Below are 27,705 nucleotides of genomic sequence, written 5' to 3'. Positions count from 1 at the left end.
TGAGGGCAGAGAGCCCAGCAGGCTCCCGGGTGCCTACGTGGACAGGGAAAACACTGGCCCCGTTCCCTTACTTCGCACCCCTCCCCCACTGTCTCCCCCAGGGTCTCCCCCGCCCTGTTGGACCCCTAACCGTGGGTGGGTCCCACTGGGTGTAGGAACTCCTCCCGTCCCCCAGCAGCCCCTCAGGGGTGCCAGTCCTGGAGGTCTGGCCTTTACTTTTGTTCCCCCTTCCCTCCCTCCCACTCCCTCAGGACCCGCCCGGCTGGAGGGGGCCTCGGTGGGCAGAGGGTCAGGCCCAGGATCTCAACAGGTTCCTGGGGGTCCAAGTGGGCAGGGGAGACCTGGCCATGCTCCCTTTTGATCCTCTGCCCTCCCAGTGGTCCCCCAATTTCCCCCTTCGGGCGTGGGATCCCTTCCCATCCCCCAGCCGCCCCTCAGGGATGCCAGTCCCATCACACCTCCACTTCTCCTCCCCCTTCACTCCCCACATGCCCCATGTCCTACCCAGTCACTGGGGGTTCCTCCCATCCCTAGGTGTCCGTGGTCCCCCACTGGTGCCTGGTAGGTACCCTAGTTGTGAGAAGATGCGAATTCTGCATCCTCCTGGTACGCCATCTTGATTCTGCTCCCCCTTTACTAATTCTTAAATCTTTAGTCTTTGTTCAGGACAAACTATATTAAGGAAATATGAAATAGTATTCTATAAGAAAACCTTAAGAATAGAAGCTACAAGCTAGAAATAAATTAATATACAAGCAATTTTTATTCATTGATTTATATTAATCAATCAAAATTTAAATGAGTCACCTAAAATTGAATAAGCATAGAGGAGGGATACAGTTATGAGTTTACATAATGAAAACTACCCAAGTATTAATTAGATATATGAAACTGATCATTAACTTCTCTTGAAAGTAAACATGTATACATATCATGAGCAAAAATACAAAACACATAGAGAATCTCTGACAAACCACCTCTGCAAATCTGCATATATATGCTTATGCATAGAAAAGCTATATAAAGGCACTAAAATAAACTTAATAATCACCCTTTTTCTTTTATACTTTGATTAAAAGCTAACTTTTTTTACAACTCTTAATAAATATAAATTAAAATAATTCACTGACCAATTTATATACTGGAATTATTTGAGGGCTATTGGAAATGTTATTTAAAAAATGTCTGTTGCTTTAAAACCATTTAAAATTTTAAAATCATAATATTTTCCATATTAAAAAAGACAAAGGAGGTAAACTCTTCCATTTCTCTTCAATTATCAAATAATAACTTCTGTTTATGACCCATCGTGTTGGGTCTTCAGATGTCAGGGTTATTCACTGAACCCTGACTGTTGCACCTTAGAGTAGCGAGAATGAAGGCCCCTGGAACTGTAGCCATGACACAGCTTTTGATGGAAACTGTAAAGGAGCATACAGCCTCTGTGTGTAGCTCTCCAGACCTCAGTTACAGAACTGAAATATCTCAGTTGTGCCCTGTCTCAGTTTGTAGTTCTCATGCTGTTTACACAACCTTTCATCCAGATACGAATTTTGATATTACCTTGCTCCAAAATGGTCTCTAAAAGATCTAGAACCAAATGCATTGGGTTAAAAGTCATTTGTCTTGACAACTGAGATATAAAGATGGAGATCAGGTTATTAGAAACCTGGTCTCTGTGACTCTTTTATATAAAGGGCTGATGAAAAATCAGTTTTATATGCCCATGAAGCAAGCGGTTTTATATATTTAAATGAGGGAGGTGGGTTTACAGATTCATCCCCAAACAAAATAAAATATTTACCTTTGAGAATATAGACTTTAAAAGCATTTTTTCCTTACTATATCAAAGTGAATGTTTTATACAAGCCACAAAAGGCAAAGACATAATGAACATCTGTGAAAGTAAAAGCTAATTACTTTCTGCAGCCTTGACTAAACATCCACTGTAACCTAAAGAGAATGTGTCTGAGTGTACTTGACATCCTGAAGAATACTATTATACTATTAAAATGCAGATGCTGGTTTCTGTCATTTGTAGGTGTGAGAACAAAGCTAAATGCAAAAGAATATGCATAAACTTATTTCTTTAAGAATATGAACTCATTTCTTTCAGACTTTAGTTCTTTTCCTGTAGGGGTGTAGGAGAAAGCAAAAATCCCAACAACAACAAAACCCAATTATTGGCTCTTTTCAGTATGATAGGTACAGGTTGCCAAGGGGCTGTAGTAAAAAGACAGAAACAGGCAGACCTGGATTTCAGCCCAGCTCTTATGTAGCTGTGCAGTGTTAAGCTTATCACTTAACCTTTCTGAGCCTTAGTAAACTGGGGTAATACTTACCTCGAAGGTTTGTTACATATAATCTTACATGTTGTATGTGTTCAATACATGCTAATGGTCATGCTAACAGATGGAGTTGATTATTGAAGGCATTAAATTAGACCCTATGAAACTGACATTTTTGTAGATTAAAAAATGGCCATACTTAAGATCTCATTGTAAGGTGGTACCCTCTTAGGAGCCTCAGGGGCACTGTTACAGTGAGGCCACAGTGTAGACGGCAAGGTCAGATTCCTTGGTGAGTTTTCAGTTGATGGTCAGGGATGGCCATATTCATCAGTGACTAGTTTATAAGATGCTGCAATAACATCCACAACCATGGAGCTCGGGTCTCTTCAGCTATCCCACTGCCTACTGCCTACACAGACAAATATTTTATGTTTCACTAAAGTTAGCATATTAAACTCCCTGCATTTGAATGGTTACAGCACTGTTCCAGAGTCACAAGGGCACAACAAGAATGGACACCAGCACACCGTTTTGCCTGCCCTTTTTAATAACATCAGTAACGTAGGCAAGCCTGCCTAGACTTTTGATGATCCATGTACTCTCCTTAAAGCTCTATTTCAAGGTGCTTTCCGTATTGTTGATTTCCTTCTGTGTCACTCTCCTTTGCCCTTGAGGCAGGCGTTTCCGGGAGTTTCCACTCAGCAGGATGTAGAGGAAAGGGTTGATGCTGCTGCCGGCATAGCTGAGACAGATGGAGAGGTAACAGCCCACATAGAAAGCCAGTGTGGGCTGCTCCGTCTGTAAGTTCACCAGTTGTATCACGTGATAGGGGGCGGCACTCAGGATAAAGACCGCCACCAGCACCAGCACCGTCTTCGTCAGCTTCATCACTCTCTGCCTTGCAACACTGGGATTGTAGCTGTAGTGGAAACGTTTGGAGAGACAGAACACAAACAACCATAGAAATTATGGGGCAACAATGTCCCAGAACTTTTTGGACGGTTCAAAATGGCTATGTAGTGAACTATGAAGCTCATTTTTCTTCCTACTTATTTGGAGCACTGTGAAAATACTCTTTTTCAGCCCTGTGAAAAATTGCCCAAATTTTCCAAAGCTGGAACATTTTGAGAAACAAAATAAATAACATAGTAGTGAATTATAATCCAAAGTATCAAATAAAGATATATGAATCTGTACTGATATAAATGATTGAATAACATGGGAGAGAAGCGACAAACCTTCTTTACAGAAAAATTCCAAATAATATATGTTGATACTCCCCTTTCCAGGAGACAGAGCTTAATTCTCACCCTCCTTCTTTCCCTCTTGAGGGTGGGCTATACTTAATGACTCGTTTCCAAATAATGGAATAGAGAAAGGGATAAGTAGTAATTTTGAAGTGAAGAAACCTCGTAAACACTACCTTAACCTTAGAGTCTAATCGTGATACATTATCAGACAAACCCAGACTGGGGGACATTCTACAGGATACCTGACCAGTACTCCTTAAGTACAATACTTAAGACTATCAAGGTTATGAAAAACAAGGAAAGAGTGAGAAACTGTCACAGACCAGAGGAGACTGTGGTGATGTGTCAACTAAATGCAGTGTGGTCCCCTGGATTGAATCCTGGAGCAGAAAGAGGACTTTAATGGAAAAACTGGTGAAATCCAATATAGGGTAGAGTTTAGTTAATAGTAGTGTACTAATGCCATTATCTTTGTTTTGACAAGTGCAACATGGTAAGATGTTAATGGGGAAACTGGAGTGAGGAGTATATGGAAACTTTCTGTACCATTTATGCAAGTTTGATGTAAATTTAAAATTATTCTAAAATAAAAAACACTTAAATTTCCCAAATTTCATCATGTTATGTCATATTTAGACATTAACTAGAAATTTCTCTGGGACATGGCTGAAGCAGATGAATAAGACTGGGAAATGGCAGCTGAAAATCACTCTAAGATAATGATTCTTCTGCAGTTCGTCAGAGTAGGCACCATCATTCCTCTAACTTATTGCATTTTTAGGGATAACTGGACAATATGAACTTTGTTTCATAAGATGCTTTTAGCATTTCTGAGAAAAGTGTTGGGAGCAAAGTGATCTGATTTGGAGAACTGTTTTAAAAGGGTTCAAGCATCCTCTCCAGCTGTCGATGTCGTAATATTCCATATGATTCCATTTCAACCTTTTAACCCGTGATACATTTAGAAGCTAATTTTTGTCTATAACTGTGGTTGCTTCTCTTTCCCATTCTAAATAGGCCACTCTTTAATAATGTAATAATTCCAAAGAATTTAAAGAAGTCAGAAAAAATGTCATGGGCCAATAGAACACCTAAACCTTTGGTACCAGGGTTTGCCACAAATTTTGACTAATGGTGGTTACATTTTTCACATATTCTTTTTTTTTAAATCTTCACAGTGTTACATATGGTGTGTGGGGAAACCCCACAATCTTGTCTTCTCAAAAATATACAATAATCTATTCTAAAGACAAATTTTAATAATGATTTTTTAACCTAACATGTTGTATAATCACTGACTCATTTGAACAACTTGATATGTACAATTTCAAGTAGAAAATAATTTAGATTTATTCATATAGTTTTAGAGACAAGTATCTTTAAAGGTCCTTCCCAAGTTTATTGTCTTTAGGTAAGTCTTTGGTTTTATTTAGTCCTAGTTAACCTTGTTCTAAGTATTCAAATATTAATGAGATCCTCCTCCCCTACACTAAAGAAAACCCCACAAAAATGAAAAGGTTATAAAATATACACAACATCTAGGATATTTACATATGTACACAACTCTGCAAAATGTACAAATAAAACATTTAACAATGCTGATGACAAATACAAAATTATTCTTTAAACAGAGTCTTGAGTTCTGTTTACATTTTTATGAAACCATTACATTAGTGATTACAATATTTATCACTGAGAGATCCTCATATAGCTGCTTCAGAACATGACTTATTTTCAGAAAATGCCTTATATAGACATTAATGCCTATATGTCTGAGCTTGGCATGTTTCAAGTGACTAATGCTTAAGCTTCTATTGTAGATATCTTAGATCTCTGAATTGTTCCTTTAACAAATAAAACAAAATAAGGCATACACTTACCCATCTGGCAACCTTATTCTGTTGATACATCTCCCAGGTATAGCATAAAATTAAAATATAGCACACCAAAATCAAGGGCAAAGGGAAAAAGAAAGTTGTTATCATCAAATACAGAGCATACCTATAAAATGAGAGAGAAGACATGACTGTTACATTCACAACGCTAGGAACTGACTTTTACAGTTTATGATTCTGTGATTTTTCAGGGCCCAGAATAAAAGTGCTTGGGTGAAAAGTTAAGGCTCTCTGGGTACTTTCCCATACAGAAGGTCTGCTTTTCATTATTCATAGACAATGACTCTTCTCTAGCCAGCTCTTCTCAGTAGCCAATGCTACTGAGTACTACAGAGTGGGTGAGGATGCTTATTATCATTATATTTAGTGTTATTAACAACAAGAGGCAACAGGTGGCATTTGTTATGTAGTAGGCACTATTCAGGGTGCTTTACATATTTTTAACCCATTGAATCTGTGCATCCCCAGGAGTACAATGCCATTAGCATCTTCATGTTATGGAGGAGGAAACTAAGGCACAGCGGGGTTGAGCGGCTTGCCCAAGGTTACTCAGCTAGTAGGTGGTAGAGGTGAGATTTGAACCTAGATACTCAGGCCAGCTCCAGAGCCCACGCTTGTAACTGAGACTCCAGATGGTCTCTCAAAGGGCACAGAAGAGGACCTGTTGTCAAATCAGCTGGTCATTTCCTCAGTGCTCCGCCAGGGGGAGCCCTTGGGTGGGCCAAGTCCGTTTCTGCCCAGACACCGGGTATCCTCCTTCCCGGCAAAACCCTTGTGTGGAAGAAGACAGCCGGCATTGGGTGGGTGGGGGCGGGGTGGCAGAGAGAGCGCTCCGGAGCCAGAGGGTCTCTGAACGAAGCACACTAGTCCCAGTCTCCGTTCACCGTAAGGATTTAATTCTGGCAGGAACAACAGAGGCCAGGACCTCAGAATATCCCTTACCATAACCAACCGAAAAGAGCAGAAACAGCTGTCGATGCAAAATAGTCTTTGCTTATGTGACAACAGGCCAAAGTCATGTAGTCATATAGTGAGCTTCAGGTCCTGCCCTCCTTTCAGACAGGGTGCGGCCAGGTTAATTTATCAGCCCGCGGTGATTAACTATCATTTCACCTTTAGATGAGCTGACGCTTTCTGTCTGTGAGTGGAGCCAGTGCTGTTGTGAGAAATAACGAATAAACGATCATGGTATCGATGTTGCACTCCTCTGGAGATTTTTTTTGTTGCTGGATTCGTAGCCTTGCTGGGCCTCTACCTCCATCCCTCTCAGACTGTGTCTGTGTGATGCAGAAATGACTCATCTATTTGACAAGTGGTGGACTGGGAAAAAGGGATCTGCCAGACTGACTTGCCATAATGTAGGTAAAAAGCACCTAGCACAGCACCTGGCCCTTAGCAGGCGATTGAAAAATCTTAGTCAGAGATTCTAATGCTGTGTTCAAAATTTCAATTAGAAAAATTTCGACTTAATTTTTCTTTTCAAATTAAAATGTAATAAATGACTGTGTTGGTTGCTGTATTAGTTTCCTAGAGCTGCTGTAACAAATTACCACACACTGGATGGCTTAAAACAACAGAAATGTATTTTCTCACATTTCTGGAAGCTGGAAGTCTGAAATCAAGGTGTTGGCAAGTTTGGTTCCTTTTTGAGGTTTTGGGGAGGGAGTATGGGCTCCAGGCCTTTCTCCTAGCCTCTGGTGGTTTCTGGCAATCCTTGGTGTTCCTTGGCTTATAGACACATCACTCCAGTCTTTGCCTCTGTCTTCACATGCATCCTCTCTGTGTCTCTTCAAATCTCCCTCTCCTTATCAGGAACCAATCATTGGATTTAGGGCCCACCCTAATCCAGTAAGACCTCATCTCAACTTAATTATATGGGCAAAGACTATGTTTCTAAATAAGATCATATTCACAAGCACTGAGAGTTAGAACTTGGATATATCTTTTCGAGGGACGCGACTCAACCAAACTCCAGCTGCATATTGATAAGGTTTGAGTCTCATAACTCCTAGACCCTTTTGGAAAGTCTGCCCCTCCCTTGATTGCTGTGCTCCTATTGAATCTGGCTGCGATGGATCTTTAAAATCCATATTTAAATATATTTGCACCCACTGAGGTTACATGATTAAACTCAAAATCTTCTTGTAAAGGTTACCCTCTCCTTAAAATCAAACTATCAACTTGATGGTGGGAAGCAGAGAACTAAGTGGGGAGACTGGCCCGAAGAGTATCCCCAAGGACACTCTGCGCGGTTGCTCACGTGTTGACAAAGAGGATGAAGCACTTCAAGACTTAATTCAACTCTTATTTTTCTTAAATTTTAACAACCTACCAGAGTACATTGTCAGGGGATGTTAAATCAAAAGTACAACTCTCAACGCTGTCTTTAAATCTGATGACCTTCAAGTAGACCCAGACAGGCGACGCAAGAATAAAGGAAGCTGCCCAAAGGCCCAGATTGATGCAGATCGTCTTGTACCTTGTTCTCCAGCTCGTCAGTCAAAACGGTTGGACGAGAGCCAAGTACCTGCAAAGCCGGTTGAGAAGGGTTTGGGAACAATCAATAAAAGCAGTGAGCTCCAAGGATGAAAGGTTCATGACAAGAGTAAATTATTAGTATTATTATCCTCCCTGAAGCACACCTCTATCAGGGTGAAAGAAAGTTATATTTTTTTAAGAGCTGGCTGGTACCTGTAGAGAAAACAATTCTTGACCCCGTAAGTCTGAATAAACCACTCACTGATACACAGCTGTCACTTAACGTGAAGACCCTGAAAATGGTAAAATTCTGCCGTGCAAACGTTTTCTTTACAGAGGTGCTTCCCTTGCACAGGAGGCTCTGGAAAACTTTGTCTCTGAACGGGGATTTCCTCCAGGAGGGCAGGACAGGAGGGAGGGTGCACCGATGTGGGACAGGGGGCACAGTGGCTGATGTAGGACAGGAAGGAGGAAAGTGCGTTGGCTGGTGGGAGAATCCCCAGCAGCATGAGATTCAGGCACCTGGGACAGACATTTTGCTCAGATGGCTTTAGAGGTAGGTCCCCAGGCTCTTGGAGGCTCAGTTCACAGAAATCACAGAATTAACAAACGTGACTAGCAGACAATACAAATTCCTCAGGAAACGTAGGCTGGAGGGGGGATGTGGACTAATTTCATGGAGAAGGGGTTTTCTCTTTCCTTTTCTTTTTGATCCAGAAAAAAGGATAATCATTAATCAAACTTGAAATCCTGATATATCAAACATATTTGGTCCTCCAGCAAATCCAAGAATAATTTTTCAGACACAGCTGAAAGCTAAAGCATGAAAAAGAGAGCTCAGATCCAGAGGAGGTATTTGAGAAAGCACAGTTTTGCTGGGGGTCGGGGGGTGTAGGAAAGCAGCATTAGTAGGCATTAAATAAATGTCAAATGTGGTCAATGGTCCTTTAATTTTCTCCAAGATTTTGTAGAGCTACTTAATGAAGATTTATGAAAATGGCAAATTCTCTGTCTCCTTGCTCTTTCAATTTTGCACAAGAGGTAGGACGTTTTGCACTCGGGGGACCCCTTGCCATGCAGGGACAGGCTTGTGACCCCGGGTGCCTCAGCCACCTCTCCTTCCCCACACTGCACCTGTGTTACCTGTCGCTAAGGAGAGAAGGCTCCCTTCCCTTCCTGCTGAGGAAGGGAATGAGGTAGTGATCGTACAGCAGCCCTGCCATCATTCTGTCTGGGATTAAAGATGATGGAGTCATGGCATCAATCGGTTAGGGAATCTTCTCTCATCATCTCCCCAGCTGAAAACCCTTCAATGGTCTTTCTTTGTCTTTTAGATAAAATTCAGAATTCTCACCATGACCCTTGATGTCTTTCTCCCTCCGGCCCTCCCTGTCACTCAGGCTGAAGTTTGTGCCAGTCTCTCCCTGGCCTTCCTTCAAACAATGTCTCTTTCAGCGTCAGGTACATGCTGTTCTACCCGCCTGGCAGGACGTGCCTCTCCTCCTCTGGGTCCCCATTTAGGTCTCCCTCTCGGAGAAGCTTCCCCTGACCACTCACTCTATACGAGGGCCCATGACTATAAATGCGGATTGTGGGGCAACTCTACTTTTCCTTCTAGTAGGTATCATTGTGTGGAAATACACATTTCCCCGTGTGACTCTTCACGGTGTAATGTCTGTCTACACCTCTGGAATGGGAGCCCCATGAAGGCAGGAGCCTTGGCTATTAGTTTAATGCTGCTGTATCTCCTGTGTCTGGCATCGTTCCTGGCATACAGTATGTGCTCAATAAATATTTGTTAAATGAATGAATGGGGAATTTTGGCTCCTACTTACTGACTGTGTTGTTGTTCTAGAAAATTTACTTACGAAAGTAACCACTAATGAAAGTCTAGGTAGCTTTCACCTGGAGGCAAATATTTTTCATATTTTGGATGTTTACAGAATTTTTTTGTATTGCTTTAAAGGTAGGAACCCTCTCTTAAAATATTCACACACTTGCAGTTATTAATTAATCAGAGAAAGAAAAATGAAAGTTATGGGAAACACTTGAAATTTATGATCCATTAAATTGACAATTCAAATAACTTAAATGTATAAACAATAAGGCATACTGGTGGCACTGACATTTAGTGCTGGCATTACAGAGAAAACTTCATTTCTGTTTTACAAAATTATAGATTTTGTTGAATTTTTGTGAATCTAGTAGAGTTAGAACTGCAAGAAATGCCAGGGGCTGGGGGAAAGGTTCAGTTTTACAAAATCTTTATTTGTCTCTGGCCACGTGATCCTCTAAAGTGAGGGCAGGGAGAAGGATAAAGGCCTGAGTGTCTTAATTTGAAAGTAAAATTTTAGCATTCTGTGTCCATAAGGTTAAAAATAATACACACTATTCAGTTGTGTAAGATACACATGCACACACACATACACTCAGAAAAAACCTGTGAACATTAGGAAATGTTCTGTGGTCTGTTCTAAGGCAGACAATGTGCTTTCACTTTATTTGCAGTAAGAGGTTTACAGAAGGGGTACAGTTTCCCCTCTTTAAAGAAAAAGCCGATACTCTCCTGCCTTCATGGTATGTACATGGTATGAAGAAGCTTCTCTCCTTCTGAGAATGGGATCACGATGGTGAGGACTATACTTTAGGTAGCTTTTCTGCAGTGGTTCCTGCCCCGCGCAGGGCTCTGGTGTTGGAACCCTGGCAAGCTCCCCAGGCTTTACTCCACACACCATCAGCATTGGTGGCATCAGCTGAACTAACCAGATCGACCTACCCAGCGCGCAGATTAAAAAATGTGAAGCTAATTATAAGTTGAGAAGTATACTCTACATATTTTGATAATTCTTTTGTAGAAAAGCAGCAGGATATAAAAACTGCATTAAGCATTACCATCATTATTCATGTCTGAATAATAATGATCCAGGGAATGATTTATATGAACCCTGCTATTCCTTTGTTTATCCAACTGCTCATCCCTTCCCGACCCCAAAGGCCCACTTGGAAGGGTAAGAGAGGCAGAGCTCAGGAAAGAGTCCTTGATGGACTCAGGGAAATTTAACACAGCCCTCAAGACTGACATTCACTCATTCATTGATCAGTAGTTTTTGAGCCCCCGTGTGCCAGACACTGTTACACAGACACTAGTGTAGTGACCAAAGACCCTGCCTTTGTGGAATTTACATTTGATGGCTAGGGAAAGCTAGACAAAAACAACACACCTGCATATCTTTGTGCACGAAATATATTAACATATGTAATATATTCGAAGCAGGGGAGAAAGAAAAAGTAGATCAGAGCAAGGGGGACCACGTGTGCTGGGTGGGGCTTGGGGTGGGAAGCAGGTGGATAGAGATTTCAAGAGGGTTGCTCTGTTGTGCTTTCTACTGTTGTCTTCAGGGCTTGTTTCTGTTTGGGGAATGCTGCTAAGAGCTGGTGTGAAGGCCCTGGCATCTGGACGATGCAGGGCACATCCTAGCTTGCATGCTTCCTAAAGAAGCCAGATGGTGAGGTAGTTGCCAGCTATCTGCCATCTCCAGAGTTGGACAGCCTGCCTCTGAACTGGGCTCCATCACTCACTGGCTCCACAGGCTCTGGCCATCACCATTATCTCCTTGAATAACATTAGCTTACATGGGTGGAGAATAGGGCTTTGGCATGTTCTGGGATACAGTCCAACAAATTTCTAATGATGTAAATGGTGGTATTTGCATTAATCAGTCATAATGATGAATATAAAGGATGGTCCTCCTGGTACTCTGACTTCTCTTCATAGCTGTTTAAGAGCCCACTACTCCACTGAATCCTTTAAGCTGCTAGGTGATAACAAGGGTGTGTGAGACATTGAACTTACCAGAAAGAACCCTAGACAAGGAGTGAGGAGACCTACTTCAGTTCTCAGCTCTGCCACTGACTCTCTATGTGCCTTTAGCAAATCCCCTCACTTCTCAGGACCTCTGCCTCCTTCTTGCAAGAATGATGGGTGGTGGTGGGGCCTTCATTCTGGTCTCCAACATTTCATGATTTTATGGTCTTTTTTTTCTTGCAGTCAATTGTAAATAAAACTGAGATCGAAAAAATGATTGGGAAAAAGGAGATGTTTAGTGTTTTAAGTTTTCCATGAAAAAATTGACCTCTGTGAAAGTTGGAAAAATATTACCTGATCTTTCCTACAATGAAACAAACAAAGGAAGAGGAACTTTGCTATTACAAACCGGCACTGACATTGCTTAAGTTGGGATGACCTTGGGGAAGTACAGGCACCTCTGAATTATGTTAATATATTTCATAGTCTCTTCACTTACCTGTCCACACTCATTACAGTCATGATGGCACTACAGGCAAACTGGTTGCAGGTATCCAGGGATGTGATGATGGTGCAGAGAGGCCCCCCAAACACCCACTCTCCTCCCCGGGCCCACTGGTGAATAAGAAAAGGCATTCCCATGATGTGGACCAGATCAGCCACAGCCAGGTTGCAGATATAAACGTCAGGAATTGTTTTTTTCCTGGACCTGAAAGAAATGGAGGGAAACCCGAGGATTGACATTGAAAATACACACCTTTAATTTATGCCATCTCTTACAGATTTTCAATTGCTAAAATTAATTTTAAAAGTTAAAAGGGAACCGTCACAAATGCACAATGAATGCTTGTGTATATTCAGACGTTTTGAACTATTTGTCTGATAACTAACTGCAGTGGTTTAAAGATATGTCCACAAGTTCTTTGATATTGCTTTCAAGAGCGGGGGCCTAATTCCCTCCCTTTGAGTGTGGGTTGAACTTAGTAACTCACTTCTAATGAATAGGATGTGGTGGAATTGACAGTGTGACATTCAAAATTTGGACCTAAAGGCATGGTGGGGTTTTCTCCTTGCTCTCTCTTGTATCACTTTCTCCGGGGGAAGCCAGGTGCCATCTTGTGAGGTTACTCAACAGCACTGTGAAGAGGTCCATGTGGAAAGGAACTGAGGCCTCCTGCCAAAAACCCGTACCAACTTGCCAGACCTGTGAGGGAGCTCCCTTGGAGTAGATGCTCCAGCCCTAGCCAGGCCTTTAGATAGTCCTCTAAGATGGACAGACAGCTCGACTGCAACTTTTTGAGAGACCCTGAGCCAGAACCACCCAGCTAAGCTGCTCTTGGATTCCTGACCCTCAAAACTGTGTGAGAGGGACTTCCCTGGTGGCGCAGTGGTTGGGAATCCACCTACCAATGCAGGGGACATGGGTTCGAGCCCTAGTCCAGGAAGATCCTACATGCCGTGGAGCAGCTGAGCCTGTGCGCCACAACTACTGAGCCCATGTGCCACAACTACTGAGCCCATGCGCCACAACTACTGAGCCCGCGCACCTGGAGCCTGCTCTCCGCAACAAAGGGGGGCCGCCACGATGAGAGGCCCACGGACCGAAGCGAAGAGTGGCCTCGCTCGCTGCACCTGGGGAGGGCCCGCGTGCCGCAGCGAAGACCCAATGCAGCCAAAAATAAATAAATAAAAATTAAACAAACAAACAAAAAACTGTGTGAGATAACAAATGTTGATTGTTTTAAGCCACTAAGTTCTGAAGTAATTTGTACATAGCAATAAATTATACCAACTCGAAACTCACTCAGGCAAAAGACTTTGTCTTTACCTATACCTAGCACCAAATATAGCTGAATAGGGAAAATAAATGTTTCCATCTTGCAATGCTTTTTCTTCCCCCACTGAAGCTGTAAGTTCAAATCCTGAGGCCATTGTTAAAACAAATTTCAACCATTACTTAGAAATATTCCAATAAAATTTAACTCAATAGAAAAGACTATTAATTAAGACCCTGAAATCCAGAGTGTAGAGTAGAAATCTGAAACGAGTGAATTGGTGGAGGGCACTGAGAAACATCTCCTGTCATCTGTTGGGGGAAGTGAAGGCAAAATAATTTTCTGAGAGCAGAAATTTAATTTAAAATTCAGTTGCTCCCTATCTTCAAAGAGTTGGGGCATTCAATAATAAACAGGTATCATCTTTATCTGGGAGATGCTATTTATTAATTCAACAAACATTTTATTGAGCACCAATTATATGTCAGGCATAATATTGTGCTTTGGGCTACAAAGCTAAATCACCTAGAGACTCTAACATCAAGGAGCTTATAGTCTAGACATGTGTAATAAATGATCACATTATAACGTGATGAAAGAAAGCTAGAGAAAGCACAAGGAGCGCATAAAAATGGGCCTCTACCCCCTCCCCTGGGGGCAGTCAAGGCAAATTTCTTGGCAGAAGTGACATCTGTATTGAGGATAGATAAGAATTTAAGTAGCACATAAGAATTAGCCCTAAGATTGTGCCACCATTATTAGTTCACCCTGGATCCAGGTCTATTGCTCTGTTGTTTGGAAGCTAGTGTGTGTCTTCATTATTCAGAGACTGCAAATTCTACAGCCTGTGAACTTCATATTTAAGCCATCAAAGGCTCGTGTGAGGGGTCAGTTGGGGCCAGGATGTTTTACCCAGGCCCTGGCAGCACACACTATATGGGGGAGTTACTGGTGTGAGTCCTTATTCAGCAACCACACTTCGGGCATTGTTGATGCCACTAATACAGCAGGTTGGTTCCTTGTCCCCAGGACGTTGGTGGCTCATATCAGAAAGACCAAGAAGGAGAAGAGACTTGAGAAAAAGATCATGTCAACCAAAAGAGATGCTAAATGACTGTCCTTGGTCTCTAATCCTCGTCCTCACCAGACCATTGGGAGTAGGAGATGGAGAGGGCTCAGGGGAGAGGAACTGATATTAGAGGTCAGCTGGAAGGAGTTCCACGCTAAAAAACAAAAACAGAAGCAAAGGGACTTCCCTGGTGGCGCAGTGGTTAAGAATCCGCCTGCCAATGCAGGGGACACAGGTTCGAGCCCTGGTCCAGGAAGATCCCACATGCCATGGAGCAACTAAGTCTGTGCGCCACAACTACTGAGCCTGCGTGCCACAACTACCAAAGCCTGTGCGCCTAGAGCCCATGCTCCACAACAAGAGAAGCCACTGCAGTGAGAAACCCACGCACTGCAACGAAGAGTAACCCCCGCTCGCCAGAGCTAGAGAAAGCCAGCACACAATGAAGACCCAGCACAGCCAAAAATAAATAAATAAAAATAAATTAAAAAAAGAAACAAAGCAAAAAACACAATAATAAAAAACCCTATAAATCTTTGCCTATTAAGTAGATGTTATTTCCATTTGAATTGGAGTATAAACCACAAGTGGTTGCTTAGGTCCTAACTGCAGCAATTAGATCCATGGCCCTTGCTCTCCTCCAGGTAGGCACCCATCATTTACTGATAATGAATTATGGAAATTCCTTTGTTGAGGACAGTGCATGCCATTAACTGGAAATACAGAAGAATTAAAAAAAAGTGTTTCTACATGATACTCTGTATAGCAAAAGAGAATTCTGAAGCAAATGATATATTTATCTGGGCATAAGGTACTAGGGTAATAAAAATAACACATTACATTTATTATTACTTTTTTAAACTGAAAGTGACTGCATAGAAATTAAAAATAATTAAATAGAAATGGTAAAATTTCTAACTATACCACTTGCATTCTTTTCTTAGGTCTAATTTATCTTCAGATTTCATGTTGCCAGACTTCATCAGATTTCTGTCTTTCATGAACCAAACATTAAAAAAATATGTAAATCAGTGATCATTTCAGCTAACATGTCTTTCATATGGTTAATATGGCCATATCTAATGCTATGATAAATTAAGGTATACCACCATCCCATACAATAAATGATAGAGTTGTTACAAATCATACTTTGGAAGAATATTTAATCAAATGGGAAAGTACTTATTAAGTAAAAAAAAAAAAAAAAAAATCAACTATGTAGGTAGTATGACCCCAAATTTATTTAGACGTTTGTTTAAAAACATGCTGAAATAATATGTCACAGTAATCCAAGTGATTATCCACTTGGTAATAGTAGTATGACTGATTTCGACTTTATTCTTTGTATTTTTTAATGTTTAAAAAGATTCTATTAAAAACATGTTTACCTTTTGCAATCAGAAACGACAATATGTGCAATGGATTAAATAAAACTAAAAAATATATATATATAACGCCACACAATCAGGATGATGCCTTGCTGATTGGCCTACTCTCAAGCCCACTTTTCACCCTTCTGCACTTTGTTCCTAGGTCTTCTTTCCAACTGGCTTTCGTTTTGTTTTGGCCAATAGGAAGCACTATTGGAGGGAAATTGGAGGGGAAGATGAGAGGAGAGGCCAGGGTATTTCCTTCCCCTCTCTGCTGTTGGCATCTCTGGTGACTGCATCCCGCCCACCTTCCTCCTGCAGTTCCCACTCCATGGTCCCAGATCCCACTGTGGCTACAGCTCCCACCAGGCAGCCCAAACTTCCAAGATCTGTAAAACCACTTTTTTTTCCCTCCATTCAGCTCAGGGCCAGGAGAAGGGTGGTGGTGTTGGGGCAGAGGATGGTGGTAGGACATGGTAGTACCTTCCTAATTTTGTTTATCTCTGGGTCGCCTCACGAGTCCCTGTTTGGCATTTAACTCTAGTTAAATTATATTCCTATTGTGAGTGTAAAAATTAATAAACAGAAACCTCAATTAAAATGGAGTCGGGAGGCCAGAAGTGGGGAGCTCTCATGCCCTACGATAGCAGAGCTCAACAGAAGAAAGACTTCTTGCCTGGCAGGAGCTTAGCCAATGAGAGACTGTCACCACTCAGCCAGTGACAAGCCACTATATTTTGAACTCTCAATTTCTCCAATGGACTCTGTTTACTACAGCCCTCCCAACTTCCTTTTCCCCCTCTGTAAAAGAATCCTCCTCTCTCTGTTGGGTGGCACTTGCATGTGGCTTGCCATAGTTGCAGATCCCAAATTGCAATACTTTGCTGATCCTGAGTAAACCCATTTCTGCTTCAGAAATAACCGGTAGTTCATTTGTTTAAGGTCAGCATGAGGCAACACCAATGGATTAGTAGTGATTTCATAAAGCGCTGTGCTGAGAAGAATTGTCTGTCATCACACAGGCACTACTAAAGGACAGACCTGTGTGATTAGACATGACTGCCAAGGGTGGGGGAGTTTAGAGTAGAGTGACGTATTTGCCAACCCTGCTCTAGATACACAGTGTAAGATATATAAAGAACTTAATTGGAAATTCTAATTTCATTTCTGTGCCCTCACTTATTGTGTCCTTGGGGAAGACATTCAACCCCTTTATACTCCAGAGCTGTCTTGGTGCATTGGACCATAGCAACAAAGGTCTCCAATCAACTTTCCAGTTCATTTGAACAGATGTGACTGGGAGGCTTTGTAGCATCTAAAGCATAGGGTATGTGTACAGCAAGGGTGTGGGTCAACTCCAACTCCAGCTGGCACCCTGAGAATGGTAGAGGGCTGGGTCAGAGGGAGCACTAAGCTGAGTGGGAAAAAAGAAGAGGCCTTGTTCTAAGCATTTCCCATCTCTGTCTTAGCAACTGGTGTTCCATCATTAGACCATTAGTATTCCTTCAGGAACACTCACTCTTCTTGTAATCTCTGTATAAAATGTAGACACCATGGTGGGGGGTTAAAAAGTAAGATGTTTCAGTAATTCATGATTTAGTGTAAATTAGTTGACTTGACAGCCAGTTGAGGGCAGGGAATGAAAGAATGGGAACGTTTTGTTTATAGGGAGCCAAGGCATCCTTTAGAGAGTCTCTGCCCACTCAAAGCCGTCTGTCAGTAGACAGGAGAAAGATGTGTTCAAAACATGGGGGTGGGGGACCGACGGAGAGAAACATCATCGCCTTTATTGAAGGAGTTTCCCAGGACCCACTGTGGCCGTGGAGAATAGTTGAGTAATGGGGCTGAGTTCATAAGTCTCTCTCCCAAGAACAAAAGGGGAAAATTTTATGTTTTACTTGGCCCAGTTTTCCTCCTACATTTTAAAATCTGGCTTCCTTTTGACCTGTTGTGAATTTAAAGTATGACTGAGTAGTAATGATCTGGCTTCACTACTTTATATTCACCCTCCTAATGCACAAATCGATTCTTTAAAAAAAAAAAAAAGCCACATAGGACACCTTATTTTGGAAGCTCCATCTTCCGTAAATCTATTTTTTCATAGATTTTTGTAGTCTTCCTTTGGCAAAGTCAGAAGTGAGATCATTTCTTGCTTTCCAGAATCACTAATGATCTTACTATTGTTCTATTCATTCTCTTTTGATACAAGTATTTATCATAAATGGGAAAGTCCTAAATCTTCTTTATATGTATCTAGTTCTCCTTATTTTTAGCATAGTCTTCATAGTTTGAGCCATCTGTCTGTTAAGAAGGTAACAAATAAAAGATCATGGAAAGGCATCATAAAAATATTAATATAAATTGTCTTAAATTTTTTGGAGAGCAATTAAAAAAACTGTTAGATAAATCCCAAGCTGAAAAAAATTAAAACTAATTTACTTTCAAATGACTTTTGAGAGATTAATAAATTTTTGAAGAGTAATTTGCAAAGAAAAATATCAACATCCTAGCAATAAAAATAAAAATTAAGTTGCTTCAGATGTTTTTTGAAAGATTAAACGATTCATCTTAAAAGCTCCATTAACATATATATCTTCTCACTTATTATCTATAAAATTGTAATGGTATGAAGAAGTAGCAGATTTTTCACAATCATTGCAAGTAAATTTGTCAGTATTATGGCTCAGGTTTTCTCTCTTTTTTTTCCAGTTTAATGACTATTTGCTTTATGTTGAGAATCTGTTTCTGGGAGTTATAGCTCAGTATTGACTTTTAGAAGAATTCACATTCCACATTTCTTTTTTTTTTTTCAAGCTTTGTCTCCATATGAGTGGGTGGAATCAGGCCATTGTCTTTTGGTGTAACTTGAGGGGGACCAAGAAGTTTCTCTGGCTCCAGATATTTCAACAGCCTGTCACAGGGCCTGAATTTCACGCTGAAGAGTCTTTGCTTATAAAAGGTGTCTGTAAAAATGCAACCATTTCTGGAGGGCTACACCTTCTAAGGACTTGGTTTCTCAACAGTGGGACCAAGGCTCTCAGGCATGAGGCACCCTGCTTGTATCTTTAGGAGGGGACAGCAAAAATACTGAGGGGCAAGAGAGAAAGATGGAAGGAGAAGTGAGCAGGTGCAACAGACAAACAGGGTGAGCTGGAAACATTCCCAGTCTCTGACTGTTAACTTTCGACTTCACATTATTGCCTCCTGAGGCTTTCTGAGAATATTTGATTACTTTCATCTCCCTTCCTGGAACTTGTTATTTGAACCACCTTTTTTTTCACCCACTTGTTTTTAATATCTTGTATTATTTTTCAAATGAGTTAATGTATTTAAATCTTGTCTTCTCCAGTAAACCATGAACTTTTTAGAGTCAGATGCTGCCATATTTCTTTGGTATTTACATAACGCTTAGAATAGTTCTGGGCATGCAGTAGGTATTTAGTAATACATATTGAGTGGAACTGCTTCTAGCACTTAAGAAATAATTTTAAATGCTTGATATTCACAAATGGTTTTACAGCACACAGTAAGGAATGTCTGAATTCATTAAGAGTAGAATTCCAGTATACCAAATAAATCTTCAATTATGAATGTCATAAAAAAATACTATCGATACACTATACTTAACTACAGAGATAATGACAATAAAAATTTGAGAAGCCAGCTGGGGAAAGTGACAAGTGATGAGCTTTCTCAGGGATAGTGAGTGTCATCCTGTCACTCTCCCGAGGGCTGCTCCTGTTTTTAATTGGTCCTGTGAGGATTCTTCCATCCACATGGTAAATCCAACCATCTTTCTAGTTTTGATGATTTGTTTGATGTTATTATTGTGGAGGATATAGCCTGGGATTTAGAATCATGGGATCTGAGTTCAAGTGCTAGGACTGTTACTTACCGGCTGTGTGATGCTAGACAAATTATTATCTCTCCTGAGCCTCTTTCCTCAAATGAGTATTGCCATTTTGAGGAGTAAATGAGTTTACAACTGTGCCCTTTAAGTGTAATATGCTACACAAAAGTTTGTTGTAGTTATGTGTTAATATAATGCTGAAAACACCTTTTTGGTAGTAATTTAGAATGTGTTTTATAATTTATAAATATGGACAAAAATCTTTTAAAATCGTGGCTGTAAGTATGATCGGAAACCAGGACAAAATTTTTTTTAACACCTTATATGTATGAAAACAAGTAAACCTTAAATGTGAAAATAATCGGGATAGCAAAGGTATCATGTAGTGATGGGGCATGTGTACACTAACTCTAAATTCATTTTGTCAAGCCAGTAGAGGACAAGTACAATGGTCCCTCAGTATCCATGAAGGATCGGTTCAGGACAGCTGCCCCCCACCCATATCAACACCCACAGATGCTCAGGTTCCTTATATAAAGTGGTGTAGTGTTTGCATATAACCTATACACATTCTCCCTAATATTTTAAATCATCTCTAGATTACTTATAATACCTAATACTATGTAAATACTCTGTAATTAGTTGTAAATACAATGGAAATGCTATGGAAATAGCTGCCAGGGCATGGTAAATTCAAGCTTTGCTTTTTGGAGCTTTCTGGAATTTTTTGCCACATATTTTTGACGATGGCTTGAATCCCCAGATGTGGAACCCATGGATACAGAGCCCATGGGTACTGAGGGCTGACTGTAATCTGTTCTTATGCTCCAAGTTAAACCTTAGGCTCTAGGTTTGAGAGGAAGCAGGAAATTAGCTGAATGAGGTGGGGGACATGAAGCAAAGGCGAGAGGTACTAGGGAGCAGGTGCCTCTCAGTTTGGCCTGCACTGGGTGGTCCATATTGAGGGGAGCAGCCCACCACATATGACCGCCTGAATCTTTGGCAGTAGATCAGGTAGAGTATCTCTCTTGTCTAAGTGAGTGCAAAAGAGTCTCTTTTACCAGTCAGGCCAGGTCAGCCTCTTAGGGTAGCTCTTATTGCTGGAAAATAAAATGGTTGCCTTGCAGTTTCAGTTCTTGCCTGGGCTCCACTGCCAGAGATTCTGAGTTAATTGGTCTGGGGTTAAACTCTGTATTAGGATTTTTAAAAGCTCTGTGGTGATTCTTTTTTTTTAATTTTTAAATATTTGTTTATTTTAGGCTGCATTAGGAGCATGTGGGATCTTTTGTTGTGGTGCGTGGACTTCTCTCTAGTTGTGGTGCACGGGCTCAGTAGTTGTGGCACGCGGGCTCAGTAGTTGTGGCGCATGGACTTAATTGCCCTGCGGCATGTGGGATCTTTGTTCCCCCACCAGGGATCGAACCCGCCTCCCCTGCATTGGAAGGCAGATTCTCAGCCACTGGACCACGAGGGAAGTCCCTGTGGTGATTCTAATATGTAGCTAAAAATGAGAATCACTGCTCTAAAAATTCACTGACTCAACAGTAAGCACTGTCATTTTGACATCTGCGACTCAGATGTTACTTAATACACGATGAAAATATCTGTAGAACTTCTTTAATTATCTTAAGCAAATATTTCCAAAACCTGATTTCATTAAGAAAAATCCTACAGGGGGAAAAGGACTCATTGAAGGAGTATAGCATGCCCCTAAATTACGGAAAAGAAAAAGAAGCCCTTACCTTATTATAGTGAATACAATGAGGATGTTGCCAACCAGCCCCATTGAACAGATAATCCCAACCATGGAAGGGAGGATGGCTGTATCCACCATGCTGAGGGTTTGATAAGCAAACTCTGGATTCCAGGATTTGTTCAAAAGTTCAGCAGAGGTGTTACAACAGGACGAGGGAAGTGAATTCATTGTTTATGAACTTCCAGTGGTTAAAGCTGTGAAGGAATAAGACGTGATTTATTTAATGAAAATTTGAGGCAATTCCTTCCATTCAGATTTTCTTTAACTTAATTCAAAAAATATTTATTGGGGCTTTCTTTGCACCAAGAATTCATGCAACGTAAGATTCCAGGGTGAGTATGATTGCTCCCTGTCCATATGATGTGACAGTTTACGCAAATTACTGAACAGTGTGCTCTGATAGTGTACACATGTTCTCCACCTGATTGTAGTACACGCTTCGAGCATAGCTAATATTTACTCAGTACACACCAGTCCTGGTTGATTACAGCTGGCCTTAGGTTGTTAAGTATACCTTCTCTGTCTGCTATAAAGTGCATGGGGGACACCAACTATGATTGTTTAGGAATGCAGTGGGATAAGACTTCCTAAGATGATTCCTGGTCTGTCTTGAAGGATGAGGAAGAGTTAGATCAGGAAAGGACACTGTGGGAGGGAAAAGTGCTGTAGAGAGTCAGGGGACCATGCACAAAGAAGAATGATGGCACAGGAAAAGATGCCCACCAACCAACCTAAAAATAAACAAGTAAACAGACGAAACCAATGGAACTGGAAAATTATTTGCTTGGCCAACCATCTTGATAAAAGACATTTAAAAAATGCCATCTAAGTCTTGTTTCTGGTAATGGTAAACTGAGTAACTGAGATTAACCCTCCCCCTGAAAACAATAAAATATTATGAGCAAAATTTATATATGGGTATGTATCAGTGTGTGTGTGTGTGTGTGTGTGTGTGTGTGTACACAGCAATTTAAAAATATTCAAGGGACTTCCCTGGTGGCACAGTGGTTAAGAATCCGCCTGCCAATGCAGGGGACACGGGTTCAAGCCCTGGTCCGGGAAGATCCCACATGCCGTGGAGCAACTAAGCCCACGCACTGTGACTACTGAGCCTGCGCTCTAGAGCCCGTGCTCCGCAACAAGAGAAGCCACTGCAATGAGAAGCCTGCGCACCGCAACAAAGAGTAGCCCCTGCTCGCCGCAACTAGAGAAAGCCTGCGTGCAGCAATGAAGACCCAAAGCAGCCAAAAATGAATGAATGAATAAATAAATAAATAAACAATTTTTAAAAAATTTAAAAATATTCAAGATCTGAAAAGTTAGTGGGCTCTCCCTGGCCAGTTTTTGGATGAGATCCAGTAACTGCGAGGTAAGCAGACTATTGAAGCATCAAGGCTATCTTTATCCAGAAGGTACTTGTTGATGCCACAACCATTTGAACACTTTTTCCATGTCTGTATCATGTTCAGAGGGAAGTCAAAGCCCTCAGCCTACTGAGGGTGGGGAATTTTGCAGAAGAACCCTTCTTCTGAGCTGGAGCACCAGGCGCAACATCCTTAGGCATGAATGAACCTGATTTAAATCTTCCTTTCCTACCTACACAACTGTTGGGAATTCTGAGAGAGCTGCCTTGGTGCTGTTGGAATGGAGAAGAAAGAGAGAAGGAAAAGAAAAGCAGATCTTTCCTGGGAAGGTTCAGAAGAATCCTTTCTCAGATTTGTACCCTCAGTAGGCAGGCCAGGGACTTTCAAGATTGGACCTTAATCTTAGGCGATCCAGGCCTGCAAAACCCGCTATGTAACCAGGCAGATGCAAATGCAAATCCTTTTTGAAGGGAAAAACAGCCATTCTAGGCCTCAGAAAATCCTCAAACTATTTTTGAAGGCAATGGCCAGCAAGAAGTCAAAGATACAAGCATTGCATGTATGCTGATTGAAATGGATTAAAGACTTAAATGTAAGCCCATACACTTTAAAACTACAAGAAGAAAACACAGGGAAAATGCTCCTTGACACTGGTCTTGGCAATGACTTTTTGGATATGACATCAAAAGTGCAAGGAACAAACACAAAAGTAAACAAATGGGACTACATAAAACTAACAAGCTTCTGCACAACAAAAGAAACAATCAGCAAAATCAAAAGGCAACTTATGGAATGGGAGAAAATACTTTCAAACCATCCATCTGATGGATCCATCCATCCATTTGGATATAAGCAATTTATATCCAAAGTATATAAGGAACTTATACAACTCAATAGAAAAATAGAAACGGTCCAATTAGAAACTGGGTAAAGGACTTTAATAGACATTTTTCCAAAGAAGACATACAAATGGCCAACAGGTATATGAAAAGATACTAACCATCAGGGAAATGCAAATCAAATCCCAATGAGATATTTTGTCATACCTGTTTGGGTGGCCACTATGAAAAAAATAAAAATTGTTGTCAAAAATATGGAGGAAAGGGACTCATTTTGCACTGTTGGTAGGAATGTAAATTAGTGCAGCCACTATGGAAAGCAGAGTGGAGTTTCTTCAAAAAATTAAAAGTAGAACTACCAAATAATGCAGCAATCCAACTCCTGGATATACAACTAAAGGAAATGAAATCAGTGTATTGAGATATATGTACTCCCATGTTCATTTTAGCATTATTTACAATTGCCAAGACATGGAAATAAGCTAAGTGTCCACTGATGGATGAATGGATAAAGAAAATGTGATACACACACACACACACATACACACACAGGAATAATATTGAGCCATAAAAAGAAGGAAATCTTGCCTTTTGTGACAACATGGATGGACCTTGAGGGCACTATGCTAAGTGAAATAAGTCAGAGAAAGACAAATACTGTATGTTCTCACTTATATGTAGCATCTAAAAAGGCTGATCTTATAGAAACAGAGTAAAACGGTGGTTACCAGAGGCTTGGGAGGTGGGGGGAGAAATGGGGAGATGTTGGTCAAAGGGTATAAACTTCTAGCCATAAGATGAATAAGTTTTGGGGATCTAATGTACAGCATGGTGACTTTAACAGTATTGTATTATATACTTGAAAGTTGTTAAGAGAGTAGATCTTAAATAGTATTACCATAGAAAATGGTAATTATGTAGGTGGATGGAGGTGTTAACTAACCTTTTTGTGGTAATTGTTTTGCAGTATGTACATGTATCAAATCATCATGTTGTATACCTTAAATATGTTATATATCAATAATATCTCAATAAAGCTGGAAAAAAAGAAATGTGGTATATACATACAATGTAATATTAGTCAACCATAAAAGTGAAGGAAATCCTGTCATATGCTACAACGTGGATGAACCGCCAGGACGTTAGGCTAAGTGGAATGAGCCAGTCACAGAAGGATAAACACTGCACGATTATACACATATGCAATATCCAGTGTAGTCAAACTTACCGAGAGTAGAAGGTGGTGGCCAAGGGTAAGGGTACGGGGAAATAAGGAGTTGCTGTTCAGTGGGAATAAAGTTTTAGTCATGCAAGATGAAAAAGTTCTAGAGACCTGCTGTACAGCATTGTCCTTATTCAACATTTAGCACTGTACTGTTCACTCCAAAATTTGTTAAGAGGATCGGTCATGTTATGTGTGTGTGTGTTTCTATCAGAATAAAAAAATGTACGTGAAGACAAAATGAGTGCTTGAAAAATGTGGCAGAGTGAATGTTTCATGTTCTAGATGGAATATTCCAGTCAGTAGCCTGTTGGTAAAATATGTTCACACACAAAAAAGTAATGTCAAAATTGAAAAAAAAGGGGAGATATAATTAAGATAGTAAAAAAGCAAGGCTCACAGGATATTTCTAAGACATATAACCAGAAAAAGGCTCTTGTTCAGAATATATAAAATATGTATACAAATCAATCAGAAAAATGTAGACAGTTCAACAGAAAAATGGCCAAAGATTTCAATAGGCATTTATAGGTATCCGACGGTGAATAAACATTTTCTAAGGTACTCAATACACATTGGTGATAAGGAAAAGGCAAATTAAAAAACACAATATACCCTCAGATTGGTAAAAAAAAAAAAAAAAAAAGTGAAGTTTGAGAGTTCCAAGTGTTGGCGAGGATATGGAACTGCAGAAACTCCTACCACTGGTGGGGGTATGAATTGTTATACCACTGTGGAAGACAGGGAAGCATTATTGATTAAAGTTGAATAATTACATATTATCCTATGACCCAGAATCTTCCCCCTAGGTGGGATATAACTAGAGATAGACATGTTTATATGGACCAGGATAAGTGCTCCAGAATGTTCACAGAAATATTTATTTAAAATGTCTTAAACTGAAAATAATAAAAATGCCCATTAACAATGGGATGGATAACTAGACTGTGATATATTGATACAATGAAATACTGCACAGCGCTAGAAGGGAACAGACTATAAAGACACACAGTAACATGGATGAATCTAATAACTTAAGGTTGGGCAAAAAGTAAAAGTTCATGAAGTATGATTCCATTTAGAAAGAATTTTAAAACACAGGCAAAACTAATCTATGTTATTAGGGATACATATAATAATGATAAAAATATAAAGAAAAGCAAAGAAGTGATAACTGGAAAAGTCAGATTGATGGTCACCTCTAAACAGAGGGTTCTGTGGATGGCTCTGCAGGTTATATTAATAGAAAAATAGTTTTTAAAAAGCAGTCTAATACAATTTTATGAATGGTGGGTGTGAGACTAATTATGATGAGCTCAGGTGTGTGTACTGTAAAGCAGGACATTGCTACTTGAATAAGCAAAATTGCATCTAAATGACAATCCACACAATGAATAGCTAGTGGCCATAAAACGTCTTCCCTAATCTTAAAAATAAATAAATAAATAAATAAATAGCAGTCTAACATCTGACCACGTGGTTTCAAGGCAATAATCTAAATTTCTGCTCTTCCTTCTTTATTAATACTTATTTTCCTCTTAATTTTCTGTTCTTTTACTTTTCTATTCAGTTACTTCAAACCTTAAAAATCAGCTAATATAAATGTTAACTTTGTGTTTTTGTTATGCTGAAATTTGATGCCAAAATGTATATAAAAAATTAGCAAAAAGTTATTTTCAGGCAAAACAGCTATACATGACTGACGGGTTGAACTCACTGAAGAATTTCATACGGAAAAACAATTACAGTCACTGACCTCATGTTTGTTTTTTTTTAAAATTTTTAAATTTTATTTTATTTAGTTTTTTATACAGCAGGTTCCTATTAGTTATCCATTTAATACATATTAGTGTATATATGTCAATCCCGGTCTCCCAATTCATCCCACCTCATGTTGTTTTAAAAAAAACAAACGCCGGCTATTTGAAAAAGTCAAGATGATTAGTTTATTTCAATCTTCATTCTGTTATTTAGATCATGAAAAACCATGATGTTTAAGACTGATTTTGGGGGATACACAAAATCTAGTGTTCAAGATAAGAGGTGAAAATTTAACCTTTATGACAACTGTTTTTTAGCATTTCCACAATTTTCAAAAAGAAAATATGGATTATATATTCAAATTAACAGGTTTGGCGAACATAGGCACTTTTGGAAATGATTTAAGTTTAAGACAGGCAAACGTTTTCCAGTGAATTACATATAGCAATCCATTATCTCCCAAATCATTTATGTATTTCAGTATCTCTTCTCCAAATATAATCTACAGGAATATAACTCCCCAAGGTTTAGCCAACATTTCGCTGTGTGTTTCTAAGACTTAACAGCCTCACATCTAAGATTTGGGAGTATAATCTACTATATGGCTATATGTTAATTTTTTTTTAACATTTAACAAATGTTAAAAATGTTATTGACGACTCCTGGGCTGTTTGAATCTCAACCCAAATCTCTTCAGCCTCACCCTTCCATCTCTCTGTGCCTCTTGCTTTATTTATCTCCCAGCTCTCAACTTCTCCGAGGAAGATGGGAACTTCAGAGAGTGGGAAAGGAAGTTATCTGTAAAATAATACTATGTGTGGAAAGAGCTCTGAAAGTAAGCTGTAACCTTTAATCTAAAACCTTTACTCATGTCACTAAAAACCTGACAGAGTAAGAGCCCTGTTACCTTGGCTGTGACTGTTTTTCCTGGTATCAATCAAGACCTCATGCTTAGCATCTGCTGTAAATGTTAGAATTAG

General features: G+C 40.1%; 1 protein-coding gene and 2 long non-coding RNA genes across 4 annotated transcripts in view; 1 reads left to right on the top strand and 2 right to left on the bottom strand.

Annotated features, from left to right (window-relative positions):
• Positions 1 to 27,705, bottom strand: part of LOC309667247 — a 219,332-nt gene that overhangs the window by 3,029 nt on the left and 188,598 nt on the right. The gene's annotated exons all lie outside the window — the stretch shown is intronic.
• LOC309667184 overlaps positions 1 to 27,705 on the top strand; it is a 383,463-nt gene that overhangs the window by 228,891 nt on the left and 126,867 nt on the right. The gene's annotated exons all lie outside the window — the stretch shown is intronic.
• MCHR2 (melanin concentrating hormone receptor 2) lies at positions 48 to 26,230 on the bottom strand. The gene is given in 7 exon segments (XM_082475500.1): positions 48 to 3,210; positions 5,422 to 5,423; positions 5,425 to 5,542; positions 7,769 to 7,935; positions 7,939 to 7,963; positions 12,219 to 12,428; positions 21,526 to 26,230. Coding segments are annotated over 7 exon segments (1,011 nt in total). The 5' UTR covers positions 21,708 to 26,230; the 3' UTR covers positions 48 to 2,903.

This window comes from Balaenoptera physalus (genome assembly GCF_965194825.1).
Source record: "Balaenoptera physalus genome assembly, chromosome: 9".
Classification (NCBI taxonomy): domain Eukaryota; kingdom Metazoa; phylum Chordata; class Mammalia; order Artiodactyla; family Balaenopteridae; genus Balaenoptera; species Balaenoptera physalus.
This window is presented reverse-complemented; position numbering and strand designations above follow the sequence as displayed.